The sequence below is a fragment of the Elephantulus edwardii genome, unplaced genomic scaffold (genome assembly GCF_000299155.1).
Source record: "Elephantulus edwardii isolate Elephantulus edwardi_28Jun2011 unplaced genomic scaffold, EleEdw1.0 scaffold00121, whole genome shotgun sequence".
In the NCBI taxonomy this organism is placed as follows: Eukaryota; Metazoa; Chordata; class Mammalia; order Macroscelidea; family Macroscelididae; genus Elephantulus; species Elephantulus edwardii.
This window is the reverse complement of record NW_006399871.1, coordinates 8,712,244-8,735,219: the sequence shown is the minus strand read 5'-3', so window position 1 is coordinate 8,735,219 and position 22,976 is coordinate 8,712,244. Positions and strand designations below refer to the sequence as shown.

The 22,976-nt window shown below is 45.9% G+C and overlaps 2 protein-coding genes across 4 annotated transcripts in view; one reads left to right on the top strand and one right to left on the bottom strand.

Moving 5' to 3' along the window:
* Nucleotides 1-9,825, top strand: part of CTNNB1 (catenin (cadherin-associated protein), beta 1, 88kDa) — a 43,412-nt gene extending 33,587 nt beyond the window's left edge. For 2 of the 3 annotated variants that reach the window (XM_006892995.1, XM_006892996.1), the window contains exons 8-15: nt 1,865-1,968; nt 2,044-2,382; nt 2,620-2,778; nt 5,163-5,282; nt 5,781-5,931; nt 6,013-6,134; nt 7,579-7,639; nt 8,536-9,285. In XM_006892995.1, coding sequence (XP_006893057.1) covers nt 1,865-1,968; nt 2,044-2,382; nt 2,620-2,778; nt 5,163-5,282; nt 5,781-5,931; nt 6,013-6,134; nt 7,579-7,639; nt 8,536-8,744 — 1,265 coding nt within the window. In that variant the 3' untranslated portion in view covers nt 8,745-9,285. Of the gene's footprint in view, nt 1-1,864; nt 1,969-2,043; nt 2,383-2,619; nt 2,779-5,162; nt 5,283-5,780; nt 5,932-6,012; nt 6,135-7,578; nt 7,640-8,535 lie in introns of all 3 variants that reach the window. The other variant, XM_006892994.1, reaches the window with a different exon arrangement.
* Nucleotides 9,826-16,234: 6,409 nt separating this feature from the next.
* The window catches only part of ULK4 (unc-51 like kinase 4), a 483,261-nt gene continuing 476,519 nt past the window's right edge, over nt 16,235-22,976 (bottom strand). The window contains exons 35-36 of the mRNA XM_006893067.1: nt 21,911-21,996; nt 16,235-16,298 (exon numbers count right to left, since the gene is read on the bottom strand). Of these exons, the coding sequence (XP_006893129.1) occupies nt 16,235-16,298; nt 21,911-21,996 (150 nt within the window). The remainder of the gene's footprint in view (nt 16,299-21,910; nt 21,997-22,976) is intronic.

Here is a 22,976-nt window from a genome sequence, read left to right as displayed (position 1 = left end):
TTTAATCATGAAAGGGTGTTGGATTTTATCAAAGGCTTTTTCTGCATCAATTGATAGGACCATATGGTTCTTGTTCTTTGCCTTGTTGATGTGGGGCCCACTTTAGAACCATAGGTGGATCTGCCGGAAGGCTGAGTGGGCTCCAGATTCTAGAGGCTTCCTCAAGGTGACAGTAAACAAATTTCGCCTTTCTCTTACAGGCTATTGGTAGTTATTGAGTAACGATATATATGGCACCAGAGCGATTTGTTCACTCGTTTTCCATCAAGTCAGAACTGACTCCTCGCTGACCCTCCAGCGGTTTTCAGTGGCTGTAACCTGCATGGACAGGGAGGAGAGTGCCCATCTTTCTCTCCACCTCCTAGAGCCTGAAAGTCGGCATGATTAGGGAGGCACACCAGACCCAGAGATACATTAGAGGCATTTGGCAATGAAAGAGTTACGTTAGATAGCAAAGAGTGAATGTTTGAAACTTTGAAAACTAAAATGTCATAGTGTATAGGGATTAAGGAGCTGCCAAAAAACGGTGGAGGTTTTGGTGGAACCACAAAAAAACTGGCTGAGAGAACACTGATGCTGTGAAGATAATGGAACTATCAGAAAGGAATGTTAACTTTAGGAATAAAATAAAAGTACCTGAGCTATTACTAAATTGTCAGTGGTGGTGGTATTTATCATCAAGTCAGAACCGACTCAGCTGACCCTCCAGCACATTTTTAGATGCATTAAATCCCACAGTAGGAGATTGCTCATCCTTCTCCCACAGAGCACATGGTGGGTTTGAACTATGTTCTGTTGGCTTGGCAGTGCAGCTCCCTACTACTAGGCTACTAGAGCTTCCTAAATTGTCAGCGAAATTGGCTGGCAGGTTAACAGTGCTGGAGTGTAAGGGAAGTCATGGCCCGTGACCTGAGAGCTTCCCTCTTGTCGGTGCTTAGGAGGAGTTGTGCGGCTGAGTTGAGATCCACTCTGAGTTAGAGGGAAGGATTGGATTGAAGAAGGAAAGGAAAATCTCTTACTGAGCAACAACTTCATGCAAGTTATTCTTTGAGCTGCTGGAGTTTAATTGTGGAGAAGGAACCAAATAGAATCCCTGTCTAGTTGCAAAGTGGTTTTAATTATAGTGCTGATAAATGCTGTAAAGGAAAAACACGAGATGCCATGATAATTATACCAAGCAAGCCCAGTTTAAGATAAACAAGGAGACGCAGAAGGGCACTTGCTGCATTCAGAAGTGAGCTGGAGTGGGATGGGTTAGCCAGTGCATGGAGAATCAGATTTCCTGTAATAGCCGCATTGAAGATGCTCGGGAATGGAATACTATTTAACGTTGCACTTAGCGACTTTTTTTTTTAAATAGACGTTTGCTATAAATGTTCTCCACACTGAGGTGAAATAATTACCCTACTTAAAATTGTGGCTCCCTTCCCTTGTGTTACTTCTCTTTATTGCTCTGAACACTGTCTGACTACGTTATATGTTCTTCCAGTTAGACAGTAAGTTCCATGAAAGTAGGGAGTTCTTAAGACTGATCACTGGCGTATCCCCAGCTCCCAGAGGGTTTCTGGAAATGGTTTCTTGAAATGATTGGAAGGCTGGAAAGAAAGTAATGTGATTTAGTAGAGATGAAAGTTTTTATCCAGTAAAAGGAAGACAGAGTGAATGAATGATGGTTGTTATTAAATCAACTAAATAGAAAGTGAAGCCAAGCAGATTCTAGAAAATGGGAGGAAATAAAGTACTTAGTTGAGAGGTTAACTTTGGAAATAGAAGGAGTCACCTTCCAAAAGTAGATATGAAGGCTGACAGCCAAAAACTTCTCACTAATATCTTTGTCTTAAATCTTTTTTTATTCACTTCCTAGGTGGGATGCAAGCTTTAGGACTTCACCTGACAGATCCAAGTCAGCGTCTTGTTCAGAACTGTCTTTGGACTCTTAGGAATCTTTCAGATGCTGCAACTAAACAGGTAAATTCTGAGGAACTTTGTGCTTTGGTGATAGGAATCAAGATGACTTCTGAGAACCTGTTTGTGTCTCTGCAGGAAGGAATGGAAGGTCTGCTTGGGACTCTTGTTCAGCTTCTTGGTTCGGATGATATAAATGTGGTCACCTGTGCAGCTGGAATTCTTTCTAACCTCACTTGCAATAATTACAAGAATAAGATGATGGTCTGCCAAGTGGGAGGGATTGAGGCTCTTGTGCGTACTGTCCTTCGTGCTGGTGACAGAGAGGACATCACTGAGCCTGCCATCTGTGCTCTTCGTCATCTGACCAGCCGGCACCAGGAAGCAGAGATGGCCCAGAATGCGGTTCGCCTTCACTATGGACTGCCAGTTGTGGTTAAACTCCTCCACCCACCATCCCACTGGCCTCTGATAAAGGTAAACTGTCAAGGTAGAAAGCTGCAGGATTGAAAATCCTCTGTAGCTCTCCCTTGGAATTGTGGTCTAGGCACAAGAGCTTGATAAACCTCAGTAAACAGAAGTACGGGTGGGGGTTTGGGGTTCGGAAGCCAGTGTGCTGTATTTAATGGATGCTGATAGATTTAGTGTGCTGGGAATTTGCAATTGGTATAGTGATTGGCGAATGGAATTCCTATTGTTCATTCATATTTGCAGGCTACTGTTGGATTGATTAGAAACCTCGCCCTTTGTCCAGCAAATCACGCACCTTTGCGGGAGCAGGGTGCCATTCCACGATTAGTTCAGTTACTGGTTCGAGCACATCAGGACACCCAGCGCCGTACATCCATGGGTGGGACACAGCAACAGTTCGTGGTAGGTATTTAAAAGAAAGGCACAGATCTGTGGACATTTTTATCTCCTTCCTCAAGGCCTACATATGACTTAGCAGCAGCAGTAACATTGATGTGCTTTTTGTGGTTGCAGAAAGGATAATGAAATAATATGGCCCCTAGTGAATGGGATTCTGGTCCTTAGCATTGTTAGTCTTACAGAGAGAGTGTGGGTTGTGGTTTACTGCTGTCTGTTAGGCACTTTCTCCACTGATGTCGCCGAATCCTTAAAGATTTGCTTCCCTAGTGAGTAGCAGAGCCACCATTTCAGTCTAAGTCTGGCTGACTTCAAATCCTATCCCTCACTGCAGTATGAATTTTGTCTAAATATTTATGCCTTGTGAGTAATACTTTTTCAGGAAGAAAAATCATTTAGACTATCCAGTAACATTTCTGGAACCTTTGTCCATTGTATTCTCAACCCAAAATGAAGTTTTGAAACTAGAATCTTTGTGTGCCATTGAGTCAGAACGTGCTCATAGCTGATCCTTCGACGCAGAGGCAGTTAATTGCATGGGAACAGCTGGAATTGAAAACACAATGGTGTGTTGGGATTTAGACTGTAAGAGCCTGTTCTTATAAAGTAAGGATAGGTTTTATCGGAACATTGATGGAGACAAGGATGGTGAAACTTGGTCTCAGATACTTTGGGCATTTTGTCAGGAGGGGCCAGTCCTTGGAAGAAGATACCATGCCCGGAAGGTAGAGAAGGGAAGGACCATCGAGATGGATTGACGCAGATACTGTAACAATGAGTTTGAGCATGGCTGAGATTGTGAGGGTGGGACAGGGTTCAGATCGCTTGTTCACAAGGTGACTGCAAGTCTTCAGCTGACTTGACAGCACCTAACAACATTGCTGGCTGCTGCATGTGTACATTCATAGAGAGGCTTTGGCTTTTTCCATCCATAAAGTTTCGTATCAGCTGGTCTCCTTGGGTGGTTTAATAGAATGCAGAAACCACACTTTATTTATTTGACAGTTTCTTCTACAAAGGAGTTTTTTGGGGACCTCATTAAAGTCAGGTTGTTTACAAAACCTGCTAGAAATAGGCAAATACTAACCATTTTTATTACATAGAAAAACACAGAGCAGCAGATGGTACTAGCACTTTGCAGAAGCCAGCTTCCTTCTCCTTGTAAGATATCAGTGGAGTCGTCAGGGAAGTATTTATCAGAAGGGATTAGTTGCTTCCCTAGTTACTGCAGTTTTCGCAATTGGTGACAAAACTTTGACATTTTGAACAAATGTAAATAAACATTGAGGGAGGGATATGAAAGAAAAGTATATTCTTAACATTTCTGCCTTTATGTGCTTAATAAGGAAAGTCTTCTTGGCGCTTTGGGAGTTTGTAGAAGCTGCCTCCTCCATAGCACTGTGTACGAGAGGCACGCTGCTCGGTGTTGGTGCTGCCGGGGAGGCCGCCTGTCACTGGCATCCTCTGCCATTGGCCTGCGAGGACTGTTGTAACAAAACACCACACAGTGAAGTACTTTAAAGAAAAATGTTTATCATCTCGTCCTAAAAGTTAGTTGGGCACATCAGGTTGTTGACCATGTGGATTCCTTCTGAGGGCTTTTACAGAGGGAAATGTTACTTGATATTAGTTCATTCGTTTACTGCTTACATCTACAAAGGAAACCAAATTCCCTAAACAAGATCACATGTCACATTGACAGGTACATGGGTTAGAATTTAAATGTTTTGGTAGGACACAGTCCAGTCTATCTCAGTGAATTGTGCTTTTGTTCCTTATTAGAAATTAAGAGGAACCGGAAGGGTCTCTGTTGCTTTGTGCTGTGGAATTGTTTAACTCACAGCAACCCTGGGTACAACAGAAAACAAACGCTGCCTGGTCCCAGGTCACCCTTGCAGGCATATTGTATGTGAGCTATTGTTGCAGCCCCTGAGCCTGTCACTCTGTTGGGATCTTCCTGTTCCCTCACCATGTGTACAGCATGATGGCCTTCTCCAGGGATTGACCCTAAAGTGTGTGAGCTAGAGTCTTGCCATCCTCACTAACAAGCAGCATTCTGGTTGTAGTCAATATCATGTGCCAACAGAACAACTCAAATTCTTCTTGGCCCTTCCTTCTATGAAGGTCCCTGGTTGGTGTAGATGGTTAGCATTTTATACAGATCAGTGGTATCACGGAAGAGAGGCCTGGCAATGTTTTCAGTAAAGATAATCTTGAGAAGAAATTTCCTGTAACACGTGGGATCTCTCTAATCAGAATCTACACAGTGTTTCAGGTATATAATGTGACCACCTTTCAGAGCAATTGCTCCTCTGAATGGGAAGCCTTTCAGATGTTTAAACCCTGCAGAGAAGAATGCCTTCTTGGTTAATGGTGTTTCCTTTTGGTAGGAGGGAGTCCGCATGGAAGAGATAGTTGAAGGCTGCACTGGGGCTCTCCACATCCTGGCTCGGGACGTTCATAACCGAATTGTAATCAGAGGACTCAATACCATTCCACTGTTTGTGCAGGTATGATTTTAAGTGTCCATAAAATGTCAGGATTTTAATGGTCTTGCAGAATTTCAGAAAATAAAGGATTGAAAGAGATAGGCTGGCGTGTTCAGTTTTGTAACAAGATAATCACCTTGTCCAAGCCCCCTGAGAAAGACTGAAAATAGAATCTCAACCTGTCGTTTTCTTTAAGGTGACTACATTTAATTTTATGAAGAGCCTCCATTTTTCTTGGGCAGTAAAGGTAGAGGTTTATTACTAGAGGGGACTTACAGCTCATATTCCATGTTGGAGGAAGGTACGCTGGCCTGGGCTGCCGCTGGGATAGAAGGCCTCAGCCACAAACACTGAAAGCCACTGCTTCAGAGCCCTGAGCACTAGGACAGATACTCAATCAGGTGTAATACCTAAAGACTGGAAATGCCGGTTACACTCCTAGCTAGGAATGCTTTCACCTGCCTGTGCTGCCTGCCATCTTTGGATTTAATGGGTTTTGGTTTTTTTTCCCCCCCTTAGCTGCTTTATTCACCTATTGAAAATATCCAAAGAGTAGCTGCAGGGGTCCTTTGTGAACTAGCTCAGGACAAGGAGGCTGCTGAAGCTATTGAAGCGGAGGGGGCCACAGCCCCTCTGACAGAGCTGCTTCACTCTAGGAACGAAGGTGTGGGTAAGTAGCTGGGAACCAGGACTCGGGGCAAGCAGGGTCACACCTCGGCTGCTTCTCAAGAGCTTTCCTCCCTTCTGCCAGCAACGTACGCAGCAGCGGTTTTGTTCCGAATGTCTGAGGACAAGCCCCAGGATTACAAGAAACGGCTTTCCGTTGAACTGACCAGTTCTCTCTTCAGAACGGAGCCGATGGCGTGGAATGAGGTAGGCAGTGCTTTGCAGTCCAGCAACTGAGCCTGAGAAAAAGACAAGCTTTAATCAATATGTTCAGAGTCCTTCTCAGCCAAGTTGTGCTGCTTAGCAAAGAATTGGGACACAGAGAGGGAAATGTCAGAGGAGAGCCATTAAAAATGTCTAGAGGTGATCTTAATGTTGGTTGGCGGTTGGGAGCTCTGCCATCTGGTAGATCAGTTTACTGACACTTTGGTTTTGTTTAATGCTCAACCAGTCATCTTTGGCATTTGTTATGAATTTGGCCTCAGCCCCCAAAAGGATAGTAAACAGAGGTCTTCACTGAAGCATTTGTTAACTCATTCTTTGTATTCTGTTTGCTGAGTGAGTGGAAGGAGATTGTACCTATTTTTGTGGGGGAGGAGGAGGAATGGCAAACTGCCAGTGTTCTATTTCAAAGGCATCTTAGTAGCATGCTCAGACGTGAGCTCTGAACTTTGCCCACTTCCCTCCTTCCCTAAACCTGTTGCTCTTGCAGTCTCCTCCCAGGTTAAAGGACACTTCACACTATTGCACTTTATCAGCAGGAGCAGTGGAGTCATCCTTGACTGAGTTCTTCCCTTCCTAGAACTGAGTCTTATTAGCAGTTCCTTCTGGCTCTTTCTTTGACCTCCCTGATCATCTTAACCTCACCACTGCATCAGCCCTAATCATGCCAGCATTCTTTTACTTACCTGGTCTTGTATCTGTTTCGTCCGTCCCACCTCCCTAAATCTATTGTCAACAATCTTACCAGCATAATTTTAAGTATAAATCACAGTCAGTCTTTTCAGGTCTTAGATTAATAAGCTTAGCTTTATCAGTACTTGGAACCACGTTTCCTTTATTGGAGTGTGTGCTTGGGACCAGTGTTTGAGAGGAGGTAGCACTGTTAGGGAATCATCTCACTTCGCACCCTCCCGCCGGGCCTTGCATGCTGCACTGATGCTTTACTGTGTCTGCTCCTGGCACGTAAACCAAGCCAACTGCCCTCAAACCACACTCGTGGCGTCCCTCCCTCGGGTTTCCGAAGTTGTACTTCCTTATGGGAGGACATTGCTCATCTTCCAGGGAGTAGCTCAAGTTGCAGCCCAACATGTAACATGCTTAGGGCACCAGGGCTCCTTACCTGGCATGTTATTGTGTACCAGCAAGTCAGAAATAACCAATAGCTGACCCTGCAGCACGTTTTCAGAGGCAGCAAATCATACTGGAGGAGACGGCCCTTCTTTCTCTCACAGAAGAGCTGGGGGGATTTGAACCACAAATCTTTGCATTAGCCACACAATTCATCAGAGCTTCCCTAACTGGCATGCAGTAGCTCTTTCAACAGTTTTACTTTGCACGCTGCAAGTCAGTGTTCAGATCAGTACTAGATAGTATACTTTGAGGATTTTCATTTTTGTTCATTCGTTGTGTTGTACCCATTTCTTTTTAGACTGCTGATCTTGGACTGGATATTGGTGCCCAGGGAGAACCCCTTGGATATCGCCAGGATGGTATGTGTCTCCTATTTCTTAACTATGGATGAAATTATAAATAAAAGCTGAAATTCCAACACTATAGAAAGAGCCAGATTACTCTTCTGAGAAACCAGTATTGGCAGGCAAGTGTTGCTGAAATGAAAGCTAGTTGTTGAATGGCAGAGTCGGTGACGGCATCTCCCGTGGGACAGAAGGTATTCACAGGCACACACTGAGCCAGCATGACCACGCGGACCTTTGCTGTGCCGGAGGACTTTCTTGGGTTTTGGCCAGAGAACCCTTAATACTTGTTTCTAAAACCCAGAAAGATGAGAATATGGAAAGTTCCTATCCCCAAGTTCAGATCTTAGGTGTGTAGGTCCATTGTTGTATTTTCATAGGTTGATTTCAAATGTAGGTAATGACAGATAAGGGTAGACTTTTAGCCACTATAACTTTATTTTAAGGTTAATTATCTAATCTGGGTATTCTTAATGAGTAAACTATAATGTCCTTTTGTTATACACACATAATGTCAGCCTTTACTGTGAAACTTGAGATTTCTTAGAGGCAGCATCTTGTGTTTTAATACTTTTGTGGGTATCTTCTGGGCTTTTGAGCAGCTAGAGGACATCTGCCAGGTCCTCTGAGCTCCTTCCTGTAAATGGGTGGTCAGGCACAGGGCGCGGCAGCTGCTCCACACCTGTGTCTCTGACAGGGTGGATCCATGTGTTGAGGAGACGCGTGGTGGACGGGGAGCTCCTGGCGGCCTCTTTGTCGGGGGTGGCCCGACTCATGAAGCTGCTTGAATAACTTCTTAGCTAAAGCAAGCTGGAAGTTGATGTAGGTATCACAAATTGCTTACCCCCAAGTCAGCATTAACCCGTTTCTCCTCTCTTGCCCATTTTGTTGCCCTTTCCCCCCAACTTTAGATCCCAGCTATCGTTCTTTCCACTCTGGTGGATATGGCCAGGATGCCTTGGGTATGGACCCCATGATGGAGCATGAGATGGGGGGCCACCACCCTGCTGCTGACTATCCAGTTGATGGCCTGCCAGATCTGGGGCATGCCCAGGACCTCATGGATGGGCTGCCTCCGGGTGACAGCAATCAGCTGGCCTGGTTTGATACTGACCTGTAAATCCTCCTTTTAGGTAAGAAGTTTTAAAAAGCCAGTGTGGGTAAAAAAAATCCTTTTACTCTGCCTACAGAACTTCAGAAAGACTTGGTTGGTAGGGTAGGAGTGGTTTAGGCCTGTTTGTAAATCTGCCACAAAAACCGATACGTACTTTGACGGGAGATGTCTTGGAACATTGGAATGTTCTCAGATTTCTTGTTAATGGTCATATGTGAAAGTTATTAATGTTAATGTTTTTTGCCACAGCTTTTTCAACTTAATACTCAAATGAGTAACATTTGCTGTTTTAAACCTTACTAGCAGCCTTTCTCTTTATACAGCTGTATTGTCTGAACTTGCATTGTGATTGGCCTGTAGAGTTGCTGAGAGGGCTCGAGGGGTGGGCTGGTATCTCAGAAAGTGCCTGACACACTGACGAAGTGGAGTTTCCTATGGGAACAATTGAAGTAAACTTTTTGTTCTGGTCCTTTTTGGTCGAGGAGTAACAATACAAATGGATTTTGGGAGTGACTCAAGAAGTGAAGAATGCACACGAATGGATCACGAGATGGAATTTATCAAACCCTAGCCTTGCTTGTTAAAAAAAAACAAAACTTTTTTTTTCCCCAAAAATATCTGTAATGGTACTGACTTTGCTTGCTTTGAAGTAGCTTTTTAATTTTTAATTTTTTTTTGCGGTAACTGTTAGTTTTTTAAGTCTTGTAGTGTTAAGTTATAGTGAATACTGCTACAGCAATTTCTAATTTTTAAGAATTGATTAATGGTGTAGAACACTAATTCATAATCACTCTAATTGTAATCTGAATAAAGTGTAACATTGTGTAGCCTTTTTTGTATAAAATAGACAAATAGAAATGGTCCAATTAGTTTCCTTTTTAATATGCTTAAAATAAGCAGGTGGATCTATTTCATGTTTTTGATCACAAACTTTATTGGGGAGGGTAGGGGCAGTAGGTGGTGTTACCTGGGACCTTGTTTTGGACAGTTGCCTTTTACCCCAAAGTTGCTGTAACTTGCTGTGACACGACGCTTCAGGAGAAAACGCGGTTATAAAAATGGTTCCGAATTAAACGTTGAATTCATTTGATTGTGTCATCCTTTTTCTTTTCAACTGCATCTTGAGGAAAGTGAAAAAGGCGGTCCCTTCCCTCTAGAGCTTTAATTAGTTGCCTGATTTCTTCAGCACTGGGCTCTGGCTTAAATCCTACCAATACAGTGTCTCGGCCTGGACCACAGGGGTTGAGTCAGGGTTTGTAGGAGAAGCAGAGAGGTGCTGTCCTCCGGCTTCTCAGCCGTAGTCATGAGTCACAGCTGACTCAACAGCATTTGAGTCTGTGGCCTAGACTCCACCTGGCATGTTTCATTTTACCCAAATGTAGCCTCACTTTAAAGGGATCTAGGCGCACTCTGGGGGCTACATAAAACAAGGCAAATAGGCAGTCTTCATCCCAAGTCCCTTTAGTTTTGTTCTATTAAAATAATGAAAAATTACCTTGAGACTACAGCCATCTTGACACAGTGACTCACTGTAGAAAGGGGAATTCCTTCCACTCTATTTTAACAACTGCCTTAATTAACATGGATATTACACCACACTCTGTGAGCATGATCAGAATAGGTATCTGCCAGATGATCCTGTCATCATGGTGGTAGGTCTGATAAGTATCATTGCTGGGGGCAGAATCAAACCTGTTAAGGCTTGTGTTTAGGGAGAACACCTTCCTTCCTGTGTGTCGTTTCATAGAGAAAGCTGTTGGATGAACGTGCATGAAGGTCTTTCCCCAAAAAGTCTTCATGTGGAGAAGTGGCCTTCTGCTTCTCACACATGAAAAACTCCGCACGGTGATATTAAAATGTCAATGGATTGAAGAAGAAACTATTTGTGAACTGAGTGAGCAAGTACGTCTCGTTCTGCTTCCAGTCCTTGAAAACAGAACCAGCCAGCCAGGCTTCCAGCAGGCGGAGGATCTCTAGTGTGGGCACCTTTTAACATGAAGACCTACAGCAAGATCCTGTAGTATTAAAACCATAAAACATTTTCAGAGCTTTGCCTACTAAGATCATGGAAGGTTCATTCTATTCAGCAGGTGATTACCAGCAGTTGACCACCAGCAGGTATCAAAGACCCAAGTGTAAAGCTGAAAAGGAGGAGTACGGGGGGTGGTCATTTGGATAAAATTTAAATTGGACCTTACTACATACCATGTACTTAAAAAAATGTTTCTTTCTTTAGCATCTGTCATGTGGAACTAACACAGTTAAATGAAGGCCACTGCAAGAATATCTGACAGAATGGGCATGAAGAATCTGTAGCTACTGCAGAATGGCAAGAAAATACATGTTAAGTACATGTTCTCCAGAAGAGGAAATCCAGGTAGCCAAGAAACAAAATAGTACTTGAGATTAGCATAAACGAAAAAGTTCTATCAAATGATGTTTCATATCTGGAAGTAACACGTGTGCCCTCATATGTGACCATGGTCCAGAAAGATCCACCTTTAGGGATGCTGGCTTGGGACAGGTTACCCAAGGGCCCTAGCCATACATCTGAAAGCTGGACAGTGAGTAAGGAAGACAGAAGGATTGATGCCTTTGAGCTGCGGTTTTGGAAAAGTGTGCAGAGTATCACATGGACTGCCAAAAGCATAGATGTGGAGAAAGTACAACTGGAGTGCTTGCTCGGAGGCAAGGATCGTGAAGTTTCACGGACTTTCAAGGGGTAGAGGATTAGAAAAAGAGAAAGACAAGACGGATTGGCACAGGATAGGGCAGTGTGCAGGTCTGTTCATACTGTGCTCAGTTCTGGTCGAATCATCAGCATCTAACAAAAACATAGTCCAAAACCTAAAGACGTTAAGGGTTGCATAAACAGTTCAGAGCAATGGAAATTCAGACGGCTTCTAAAGACCTGACAGGCTCAACGTCACTGAAAAGACATGTTGTTGTAGCCTTCTTCCCATCACCTTGACAAGGATTAGTATTTTGAAAGAAGACAACCACCTAAGGTGTGAGTAGGCTGGCACTGCCATGATTCTTACGGGCATCTAAATTTTAACAGCCTCTTTTCAAGGTTAACACCACACACACTTGAAAAACCTGCTTCCTGTAAAAGCTATCTCTAGCCTAGGAAATGACAGGATATTTACTCTTAGAGGGTCAGCTATTGTTCTTGGTTTTTTTTCTCTATAATTGTTCTTGTTAGGTGCTGTCAAGTTCAGCACGACTAAGCAACCCTATGAACAAAAGATGTGAACCCAGTCCTGTCCGGCACCCTCATACTTCAGGACACACACAAGAGCCGGGTCAGTCCACCTAGTTGAGGATCTTCCTCTCCTTTCCTGATCCTGCAACCCTTCCCAACATCATCCCTCTCCAAGGAATAGCACTTCCTAGAAACATGTCCAGAGTATGTGAGGCAAAGCCACTTCAATCTTGCCTCCAAAGAGCACTGTGATTGCACTTGTCCGTTCTCTTGGTTGTCCATGGGATGTTCAGTGCTCTTCTCCAGAACCACAGAGCTCAAAGGCATCAATTCTTTTCTGTCATCCATTGTCCACGCCTCAGATGCATAGGTAGGAATCAGACTATGGTCTGAATCAGATGCACCTTAGTCCTCAATCTGACATCACTGCTGCTCAGTAATTTGAAAGGTCCCTAACTGCAGATTTTCCCAGTGCAACGTGTCTCCTTATTTCCTGACTGCTTAAGATGAAGCTGTTGCCAGATTCAGTCTCCTCTTCCTCCATCATGACACTGCCCATTGGTCCAGTGGTAAGAATCTTTGTTTTCTTGATACTGAGACACAATCCATACTGAAAGCTGCATTCCTTGATCTTCTGCAACAAATGCTTCTCACTTTAAGCAAGTTAAGGTTGTGTCAACTGCATAATTCAAGTTATTGATGAGTTTCCCTTCGATCCTAATGCCACACTCCTCTTCAAAGAGTCTAATTTCTTGGATAAGTTGCTCAGCATAAAGATTGAACAGGTATGAAGATGTACTGCACCCCTGACACATTCCCTTGCCGGTTCCAAACCATGCAGTGCTCCCCCTGCTCTGTTCACACAACAGCCTGTTTGAGGTATAGGTCTCACATAACCACAATCAAGTGCTCTGAGATTCTCATTTTTCTCAATGTCAGCCACAACGTGTTAAGATCCACCCAAACACCTTTGCATAGTCAGTAAAGCACAAATGGACATTCTTCTGGTATTTCTTAACTTTCAGCCAGGATCCATCTCACATCAGCAGTGATATTCCTGGTGCCATAACCTCTTCTATTCTGAGTTGACTGAATGACAAACACTAGCAGATGGGAACAAAGTATAAACCATATTCTTTAATAATACCTATAAATTAGTTCCTAATTCTGCATGTACCTTCGTAATGACAAAGTGGAAAAACAGGTAAAGTAGTTTTTATATTGACATTCAGAATATAAAAGATGAGTAAGTATTTTAATTGTGCATGTGTGGGTATTCTGATGTACCAGTGATACTAAGATGGGTAATGATGATCTATCTCCACTTAAAATGTACTTATCTTGTATTTAACAAAATAACAAATTTGTGTCCTGACAATGATAGGATTTTAAAAGACTGATTCAAAATAATACATTTTTATAAAAGTGAACCATTTTAAATTTATAACTAAGTTTTCATTTGTCCCAAGAATTCCTCTACAATACTCAAAAGTAGAAAATTGTTTTTAAACTCACTGGTACAGACCCTCCGTTGGGCTTCGGAGGCTGTAAATCACCCAGGGGCAGTCTGCTTGTCTTATCTGCGAAGCAGCTGGTGGATTCAGCATGTGGGGCGGATGCTGGCTTTGGGTTCGTGCACTTCCCTAAAAAGTGCCACCAGAGACCCCTAAAAATGATGAAAGAGCAGGACGAAATGATAATTAACATCAAATTGTAAAGCAAAATCCTTTAGATCTGAAACTGCTATTCATTAGATCTTATGCATTTTCATCAAAGTCACTTGGAGTTCTGTCATTTGCTGTCTCTCCAGTATAAGGAATTGGTTTCCTGTTTCACACTTTACATCAAAATTCAAATTGACATTTTAAAATTCAAATTTAAGGGTGATCAGAGATTGACAACTGCAAAAGATCCCTCAGCCATTGCTAGCTGTTGTGAAATCAGGTCATTTATGAAACACAAGCCAGAACACAAGGAAGAGAAAAAACACAGGACGAGGAATGAATGCTTGCTTGTATAAGGATATCCTACACTCCTGCACTAGAAAGAACTCAAAACTCAGTCTGTCTTGCCGGTTTTAACTGGCCCTAAGCAGTGTGTCTAAGGGCAATAAATGAGCTGCCTGGAGATGTGGGAATTTAGATGCCACTCCTGTTTCTAGGATTTGGGGGAAGAGCCACAAGGTTTCCTTGGGGAATGAGAAGAAAAAAAAATTGGCAGAGAGGGGTTCCTGCCGGAAAGACACAGCCTGGGCCCAAGCGTCCAGAGACATGGCTGGCTTCTGTGGGGAAAGATTGGAGGTGGGGGGCCCCTTTTCTGCTGACACCTTGGTGCCTCGAGTCTGACCAGGTTCACTGGAAATTACCAGTTGTATAAAATACATTAAGACATTCATTTCTTAATTAAAAACATTAAGAAACCCAGTTAGTGTCGCTGTTCTCTGGGCTGCCTTTACCACCTGGACCTCAGCTCCGGGGACGGGCCACAGGCCTGACTTGAAAGCTCATCTTGCTTGCCCATCTGCCCCTCAGTCCTTGAGTGTCAGAGCCTCCACTGGACTCTCCTCGGCCTCCCTGGGCTTCTCCCTTTCCTGGGGCCCCTTAGTCCCCTGCCTGTATGTGGATAGATTATACCATGTCGGTCACCCGGGGAGGACGGGAGAGTGCAGTGTATCCCAGTCAGGCAGGAAAGGCCCATGTCAGTCACCTTGGATGAGAGCCTGAGCTGCCCCGAGCCCAAGCTCTGAGCTAGAGCACAGGGACGATGCCACCTTGGCTTTACAAGGTGACAGGGCTCGCGAGGTGCTGGCGTGAGTGTGGAAAGCTAGGTAGGTGCAAAGAACATGATGCCGTCAACTCTGTTGCCACATCCCACAGGTCCACTCATGTTCAGCTCCTGATGACTTTCTCCTGTCCCCTGGACACTTGTAACCACAATTAACAGTAACTGGCTCTCCACAGATGGAGGGCCAAGCTCAGTGGGCATCTACTCCCGTAGGCTCTAGAAGTTCAGGGCTGATCTTGAGGGTCTGGGCCCAAAGTTAGTGCAGAGAGACAAGGAGAAGGTGCCCCTGTGTAGCTGCTCCCCCAGTCCCCTCCTGTCCTCCACTAAACACCAGCCATGCCAGGAGAGGCCTGGCGGATGGTTGTAGCCACTCAAAGAGCAAACAGCTAAAGCTGGTGGGAGATGGGGAAGCCTCAGCCTGCCTCCCCCTTTGCTCTGCCAGCCTACGTCTCCCCAAGCCCTGGGCTCACTGGAACCAAAGTGTTGATTCTCTGGGAGAATCAGACAACACTCTCCTTCCCCTCAAGGCACAGCCCAGGCCAGGCATGAGGCATCTTATCTTGGGGGCACCCATAGGGGGTTGGCCTGACAAATCCACCATTTCCCTACCCTTCACCTCTCCAGATAGACCCTTTTCCAAACTGATGGCTTTGAATGGACAGAATCCCACCTGAAGTGAGCTGGTACTGGTTTAGGGGCAAACCTTTCTTGCTGAAAAGCACAGCACAGTGGAGCCAGCCCCCACAGACCTGGTCCAGCCCCCTCCTTTTGCAGATGAATAAACCGAGGTTCCAGAGAGGCCAAAGGATGCTCTCAGCTGGTTCAAGCTGCCGAAGTTCCCAGCCCTGTCCTCTAGTCCACATCCAAGAGGGGGTTTCTTCAGGACAGCTGCCCCTTGCCCTCCCCAAGTCTCCGGAGACTCCTTTACAGGGGGGCTGAGCACACACAGGTGAGGGAGCGCACACACGGAGGTCTTGGGGTTTCCGCACAAGGCGGGTTGGGTGGGCAGACTTTGCAGAAAGCCAGTCTTCCACCAGCTTCTGGACTCCTTTAGGCCAGCTTTTGATGACTTGTTACAGAATTCCTAGTTCAATTAATCCCTGAAAGGAAATAAAACTCCCCAAACCAAGCTGGGAAAGTGGGAGGGGAGAAAGGCTGGCTCTAGCTTCCACAGCAGTGGGCACCCGGGCATTCGTGCCCCAGCCTGCCCTCCGACCTGCCCGGAGGAAGGCAGGCCCCAGCCAGGGCGGCCTGCCAGGCCACACAGAGAGCAGACGTCCCAGGAACCGGGAAGAACGTTCTGCCTGCATGTTGCAGGGTCCCGCTCTAGTCACAGCACCTCAGCCGGAAGGTTCTGGGTTCAGCTGACTTTATTAAGTGCAGAATACTGCCCTTGGTGAGGGGCAGCCACGTGTGGAGTTGACATCACTGGTGCGGCCCAGGAAGGGGGTTGCAGAGCGGGCCTGTGCCATCTGCCTTCTCACTTGGTGCCTGATCGCCTTCTCGCTCAGTGACTGGCGGCTTGGAGGATTTCCAGGGCCAAGGAGGCTACTGCACTGTCGGCTGGTGAACTGTGAGATAAACCAGTGGAGAAATGCATTAGGCATCCCCAGGGCGGAATGTCCCTTGCTCAGAGGGGACACCGCGTTTGCGCTGGCTGACAGAGCTGCAGCAGGAATCCAGGCTGTGAGGTGAGGAATCCTCGGCCCAGTCCCCACGTGGTCTGGGCCTGCGCTCCCACCCTGGCCTCCATGCGTCCGGCCCACTCGATGCAAGTGGGTGCATCGTCTCTGGTGGGCGCATGGGGCCCTAGGCAGCTGGAGCCTGACGAGTTCACCCACCCCTGCCTAGGGCTGCCGTGGGGGACACTATGATGACTCCAGACCCTCGCAGGCAGGACCACTCCTCCAAACAGTGGCCCTTCCAGGTTGTAGTTCAGCTGCCAAGCCAGCCAGGCAGGAGTTCGGGGTTTCTAACTCTCAGGTGTGGATGGGAAGCTCAGAGCTGCAAAAGGAATCTTTGCTGCCAGAGCAAACGGGGTGAGATGCATTTAAAGCTGGTAACTGGCTGGTTTTATTGTGTGCCGTTGAGGTCAGTAGAGACTGCTGACCCTCCAGCGCGTGATCAGAGGCAGGAAATCGCAAGGGAGGAGCACGTCCAGTCTCCCATGGAGTCTCTGGTGGATTTGAACCACGTGCCTTAGGGATTGCAGCGCAGCTTCTAACCACTGAGGCCACCAGAAGGCAGGCAGTTAACAGGCATTGCAGCGAACCAAAAAGATTGCAGATTCAGTACTCAGAGATGCCGTGGCAGAAGAGTCTAAAAAAATCTGCTTCTAAAACTCCATCTGTGCACACCCCATGATGGGGCGCAGGTCTGGTCTGGCACAGGGTGGGGAGAGGGGTGTGAGGTTGGAGTCAATGCCATGGCAAGTGGTTGGCTGGTCAGAACAACTGTCAGCAGGGAAGGGCGTGTGCTCAGATAGCAGCGCCCTTTGAAGTATAAAATTAGCGTGTGGTGCCCTCCCGACGACACCCAAGTAAAGCTGTTGCCAAATAAATGGGTGGGGACCGCATCAAAGACACGGCTCCAGTGAAGCAGGACTTTGGCTGGAGATGCAGCCAGAGAGGATGCTGAGCGTTGGTGCTCTGCTCATCAAAGGCCCCGCTTGCTCCCTGCAGAGTCCAGGCTAGTGTGCTGGGAGCCTGGCCGCCCATCATGCCCGCCAGCGCAGCCCTGGAGGGCATGGTGACGGAGAACACCGTTCTGCCTGGGCCATCTGTGGAATGGCCAAACAAGACGTCTTCTCAGTGACAGCCTGCCCACCCAACACTGCATGAGCCTGGTGTTGGCTGAAGGTGGGGAGAAGGGCGGGGGGACAGAGAGAGAGTCACAGAGACAGAGAGACAGGGAGAGAGTGCGAGATTGACTGTCCATGGGTGCATGTGTGTGGGCACACAGAAGGGACCCCCAGCCTTGTGGGACACCGAGCTCTGTTTTTAACACGTTAGGTCCACTTCTGGGTCCAGGTCCACCCAACTGAGCATGGGGGTTGCTCAGCTTTCATCTCAGAGGAGCTGCTGAATGAGGAGGCCCACAAAGCAGGCACCTGGGGAGGGCAGCTCTCAGGACGGGTCTGCTACACCACCCCTCCTCCGGCTCTTCTTCAAGGATGTCTGCAAAGGCCAGAGGTCCCTGGTGATGAACGCCATGTGGACGTCACAGACCCAGTCTCTTCTTGCACCAAAGCAACGTCACTGTCAACTGTGCTCACCTCACCGAAAACCACAGCTAAGACCCACTTCTGAGGCTTAAACTAAAGGAGGAAAGGCCTGGGCACGGCCAAGAGGTAGTGTCTGCTCCTCCCACAAACCAGGATAAATGCAAGAAAACATGGCTGAATACGACAATTCTCTGTGCACACACCTTGCAGCATCTCCCCAGCCACATGTCTGCTTTCAAATTAAAACCAAACTCAATTAAGAAAACAATTCCACTTGTAATAGCATCTAACAGAACATTTAGAGATACATTTAATCAAGGAGGTGCAAGATAGACACAAAAGTATAACATTTTGCTGAGAGGAATGGAAAGAGATGCCAATAAGTGGAAAGATACTGGGTTCATAGATTAAAATATTGTTGCTCTATCAGCACTACCCAAGTGGCCTAGTGGTAAGGGGCTGTGTTGCCAACCCAAAGGCAGAGCGTTCGAATGCACCAGCCGCTTCGTAAGATCTTGAAAGATGAGTAATGTCACTAGGGAGATTTACAGCCTCTGAAAATCTACCAGCAGATCAGCTGAGTCAGTTCCAACTCGATGGCACATAACAACAACCCAAAGTGATGCAGATTCAATGTGCTCATGATCAAAACGCCAATCTTTTCTGAAGACCAGAAATATAAAAGTTAAACCTTAAGTTTACTTGGAATTCTCAAACCAAAAGTAAACAACTCACTGTCATTCAGTTGATTCCAAGTCAAAACAGCTCTGCAGAATGGAGCAGAGCTACATCCCTGAGCGTTCCCAGGCTGTAAATCCTCAATCAGGCAGCCGCATCTTGCTCTTAAGGAGTGGCTGGTGTGTTCGAAACCACCTCAACACTTTAACTACTCTATCACCATAGAGACTTCATGAACTTGACCGGGGTCCCAAATAAATCGCCAAGACAATTTTGAAAAAGAATAACAGAGAACTCACACTTTGATTTCAAAACTTGCTACAAAGCTACACACAGGAGCTTTTATTACAAAGTAATCACCAGTCTAGTTCTCACAAAAGAGGTAGATACGGATCAAACAGAAGTGACATTTAGAAATAAAGTTGGCCCATCAGTGGTCAGCGGATTTTCAACAAGGGTGCCAAGTACATCCAATAAGGACTGAAGAGTCCTCAAGAAACGGAATTTGGACAGTGGCATTTCTACTTGCAGAAGAATGAAGTTGGAGGCCTCTTCCACATCACAGATGAAAATCAACTCAAAAGAGACCTAAATATTAGAGTTGAAATCATAAAAATCGTAGATGTGAACACAGTGGTAAACCTTTAAGGCCTTATTTGAACCCTTTTAGGGTTCTTAGCTATGATACTAAAGCAGGATGAATAAAAGGAAAAATAAACTGGCACATAGTAAAAAAAAATATATTTCTGTTCAGTATTTCTGTGCACATTTTTACACTCAATTCATACAAATGTTGGCATTACGGTGTTAAATTGTCATATAGCTTTATTTGCCTTAAAAATAGCCCTTTTATGCTTTAAAGGACACCTCACATAGTAGTAATGTTTTCAAATCATAAACCTTATTTGGAAGCAGGAGTGGCATCCTAAACAACACGCCTCTGGAAACTCTATGAACTTTGATAAATGTCGATGGTTGTAGAGGGGCTTTAGGCCTTTTGTTCATAGGGTCGCTGTGAGTTGTGCTCAACTCAATGGCAGTCAACAACAACACGCCTGATAAAGGATTTTCCTCTAAAATGTATAATAAACCTCTTATCTCTTATAACTCAATCTTAAATTGCTCATTTAAAACGTGGCCAAAGGACTTGAATAGACTTTGTCCAAAGTAGATACAGAATGGCCAGTTGTTGTTCCGTCCATTTGGAACTAACCTGTAACAGACCCTCTGGTGAGTTTTCAGAGGCAGTTTATTGTAGGGGAGGAGACTCCCTCTGTCTCCTGAGGAGCAGCTGGTGGATTCGAACCTCATGCTTTGGGGGTTACTGCACAGCTTCTTGCCACTAAAAGCTCTCTCAGTGGCCAGTAAGCACATTAAAAATTCTCAATGTTTACTGCTGAGGTGTCAGCAGCGACTCCTAGTGACTCCCCACTGGGCTTCGGAGGCTGTAACTGCACAGGCCCAGACGGCCCCTATTTCTTCCCCATCAGCTTGCTGGTGACTCCAAACTGCCAGAGAGAGGCTGCCTTCGGGTTAGTGCAGCTGAACCACGATGAACCACCACTTCAGGTCTACTTGGATGACTTCTCCAAACAAAATAAAACACCAAAAAAATAACAAATGTGGGCGAGGATGCTGAGAAACTGGAATTCTCATTGTGTAAAATGAGCTCTGTGGAAAAGACGTTGGTGGTTCTCTAAAAAGATAAGCACACAATTACTGTCTGACCCAACAATTTCACACCAAAGAACTGAAAGCAGGAAGTCAAGCAGGTACTTGTACACAAATTTTCACTCCGGCACTTTTCATGAGAGCCAAAAGGTGGAACCCTACGTGTCCAACAACAGAAAAACAGGTAAACAAAATGCAGCCTGCACACACAACAGGGAAGAGGCAGAAGGAAGTTCTGATACACACTAGGAGTGGAACACGTCTGGCACAAAAGGACCAAATACTCTATGATCCCACATCTATAAAATATTTGGGCTAAGAAATTACTTGGAGACAGGAAGTAGATGCAAAGCTATCCAGAGTTAAGGCACAAGGGGGTGGGGAGTTACTGCCCAAGGGGTAAAGTTTCTGTGTGTGCGGTGATAAAAAAGTTTTAGAAACAATAGTTATCAGGAATGGGAAGGGAGAGTGGAAAGAAGTGAAACTGAATGAATAGAAAAACTGGGTAAAGGAAAAGGCTATCTATATACTAGAAAGGACTGCATGTGTATGTATATATAAGTATATATTGTGTATATATGTATGTATGTATGTGTAAACACACACACATACAAGTATATACACAAGGTGCTGCAAGCAACAACTGATCAATTGTAGCCAATGTTATGAAACAAGAAGTGCTGAATGAAAACACACTGATTGGTAAACATTTACTAAAACATCCCCACCATAAAGGGGAACTAAATATTTTTGAAAACAATCATTGGTGATGTCTGCACCACAGCACGAACATAAATGCCACTAAACTGTACATGTAAAAATTGGGCAAAATGGCCAATTTTATGTGGATACATTTTTGTCACAATGGGTATTTAAAAAAAAAGAAAGAAAACTCAAACTCATTGCTATCAAATCAGACCTGACTCACAGCGGAGCCCTCAGCGGGCTTTCAGACTGTAATTTGGACGGAAGGAGATTGCTCACATTTCTCCAGTGGAGCAGCTGGTGGATTTGAACCACCTGCCTTTGAGTTGGCAACGCAATTCCTTACTGACTTGGCCACCAGAGCTCCCTTTAAAAAAAAAAAATAAGACACTCTGGAAAGTTAACCATGACATCCTTACAATTATTCCATGGTCACATTGGTCCAGTCAGAATATTAATCAAACTCCAATAAAAAATAAATTTAAAGAAAAAAACCCCATAAAAACCCACAACTTTAAAAAACCACAACAAACCCCTAGGCCACCAGAGCTCATTAGCAACAAACATACTAGGAAACATTTTTCACAAAATACTATAGTTTTGAAAACTGTATTAGAAAATTTACAATATAATATTTTCTATATTAGAAAATACCAAAAAATGCCATTTACCACCCAGTGTCTTGCACACCCTGTGATAATCAAGCAGCCCTGAAGGAGGAGGGACTTTCTCCAGGGGTGCGGGGACAGCTCGGGTGCAGGGAGGTGGGCTGGGAGGGATCTCTGTGGTCACTGATGGATTGGAAGGCAAGGGATCCCTGGAGTGGGAATGTGGGGGAGAAGCGGGGAGAACAGAGTAGGTGAGCCCCCCATCTGATTCTGCACTGTCCCTCCAGGGGCCACTCACCTGCCCGCCGGGGACAGATGCTCCAGTGTCCGCAGGAGGCCACCTGCCTTCCGGAGGCTCTCCAGGTGCTTCTCATTGGAGGTGACCTGCAAGGGAGGGAGGAGATGTAGGTGAGCAGGCCCACCTCTACTCATGCCCCCTTGGCGGCCGCTGTGAGTCTCAGGCCCACATGTGCTGCTTCTGAGTCCAGCAGGCCCACCTCTACTCATGGCCCCTTGGCGGCTGCCCCGAGTCTCAGGCCCACGTGTGCTGCTTCTGAGGCCATCAGACCCACCTCTACTCATGGCCCCTTAGTGGCCGCCGTGAGTCTCAGGTGTACGTATGCTGCTTCTGTAACACAGGGAGTGTGCCCTGAGCTGGTCAGCCACTCGTGTGCCCACTCCCAGGCCACTTCAGACCCTGGAGGTAGATGGTGGTGACATTTGGAGATGTTTACTCTTTGGGGCTAGAGCTGTGGAGGTCTCAGGGAGGTACTTCTGCCAGGCCTTTCTCGAGTGGCTTTATTTTGGGACCCCAGACTTTCTAGTCAAACCAAAACAGCCCTGTCAGCTGGGACCCCTGTGGAGGCCTCAGCCCCAGTCAATCTCTTTCACGTGGTCAAAAGTACTGAGGTCTCGGAGTCAGGAGGAAGGGGCTCTGACAGCCCAACCAGGCTACACCCTTCTCTCGATACCCCAGGAATCTGCCCGGGCTAATTGCTACTGTCCTGGGAGAAACCAGGATAAACGCCTGGGCAGCGCCGACTTTCAGGCACCGAAATGGAGAAACACAGACTCTCAGGGCTGGAAAGGGTGTTGACTCAGCCTAGGCATTTCAAGCCAAAAGGCGTGCAGAGAGCCTGCGACTCAGCCCCTCATCGAACAAGTCCAGGTGCTGCAGGAGGCGAGGAGGTGGACGGGCGGGTCTTTGACTCCAGATTTAAACTGGGGCCCTTGCAGAGCGTGCTTAGCTGCTGGTTAAAAGGGTGGCTGTTCAAACCCACCAGTGGCTCCCCTGGAGAACAGCCTGGCAAGCTGATCCCTTAAAGGCTGACAAGGTGTCCAAGGAGGGGAGGGAAGACGGGTGC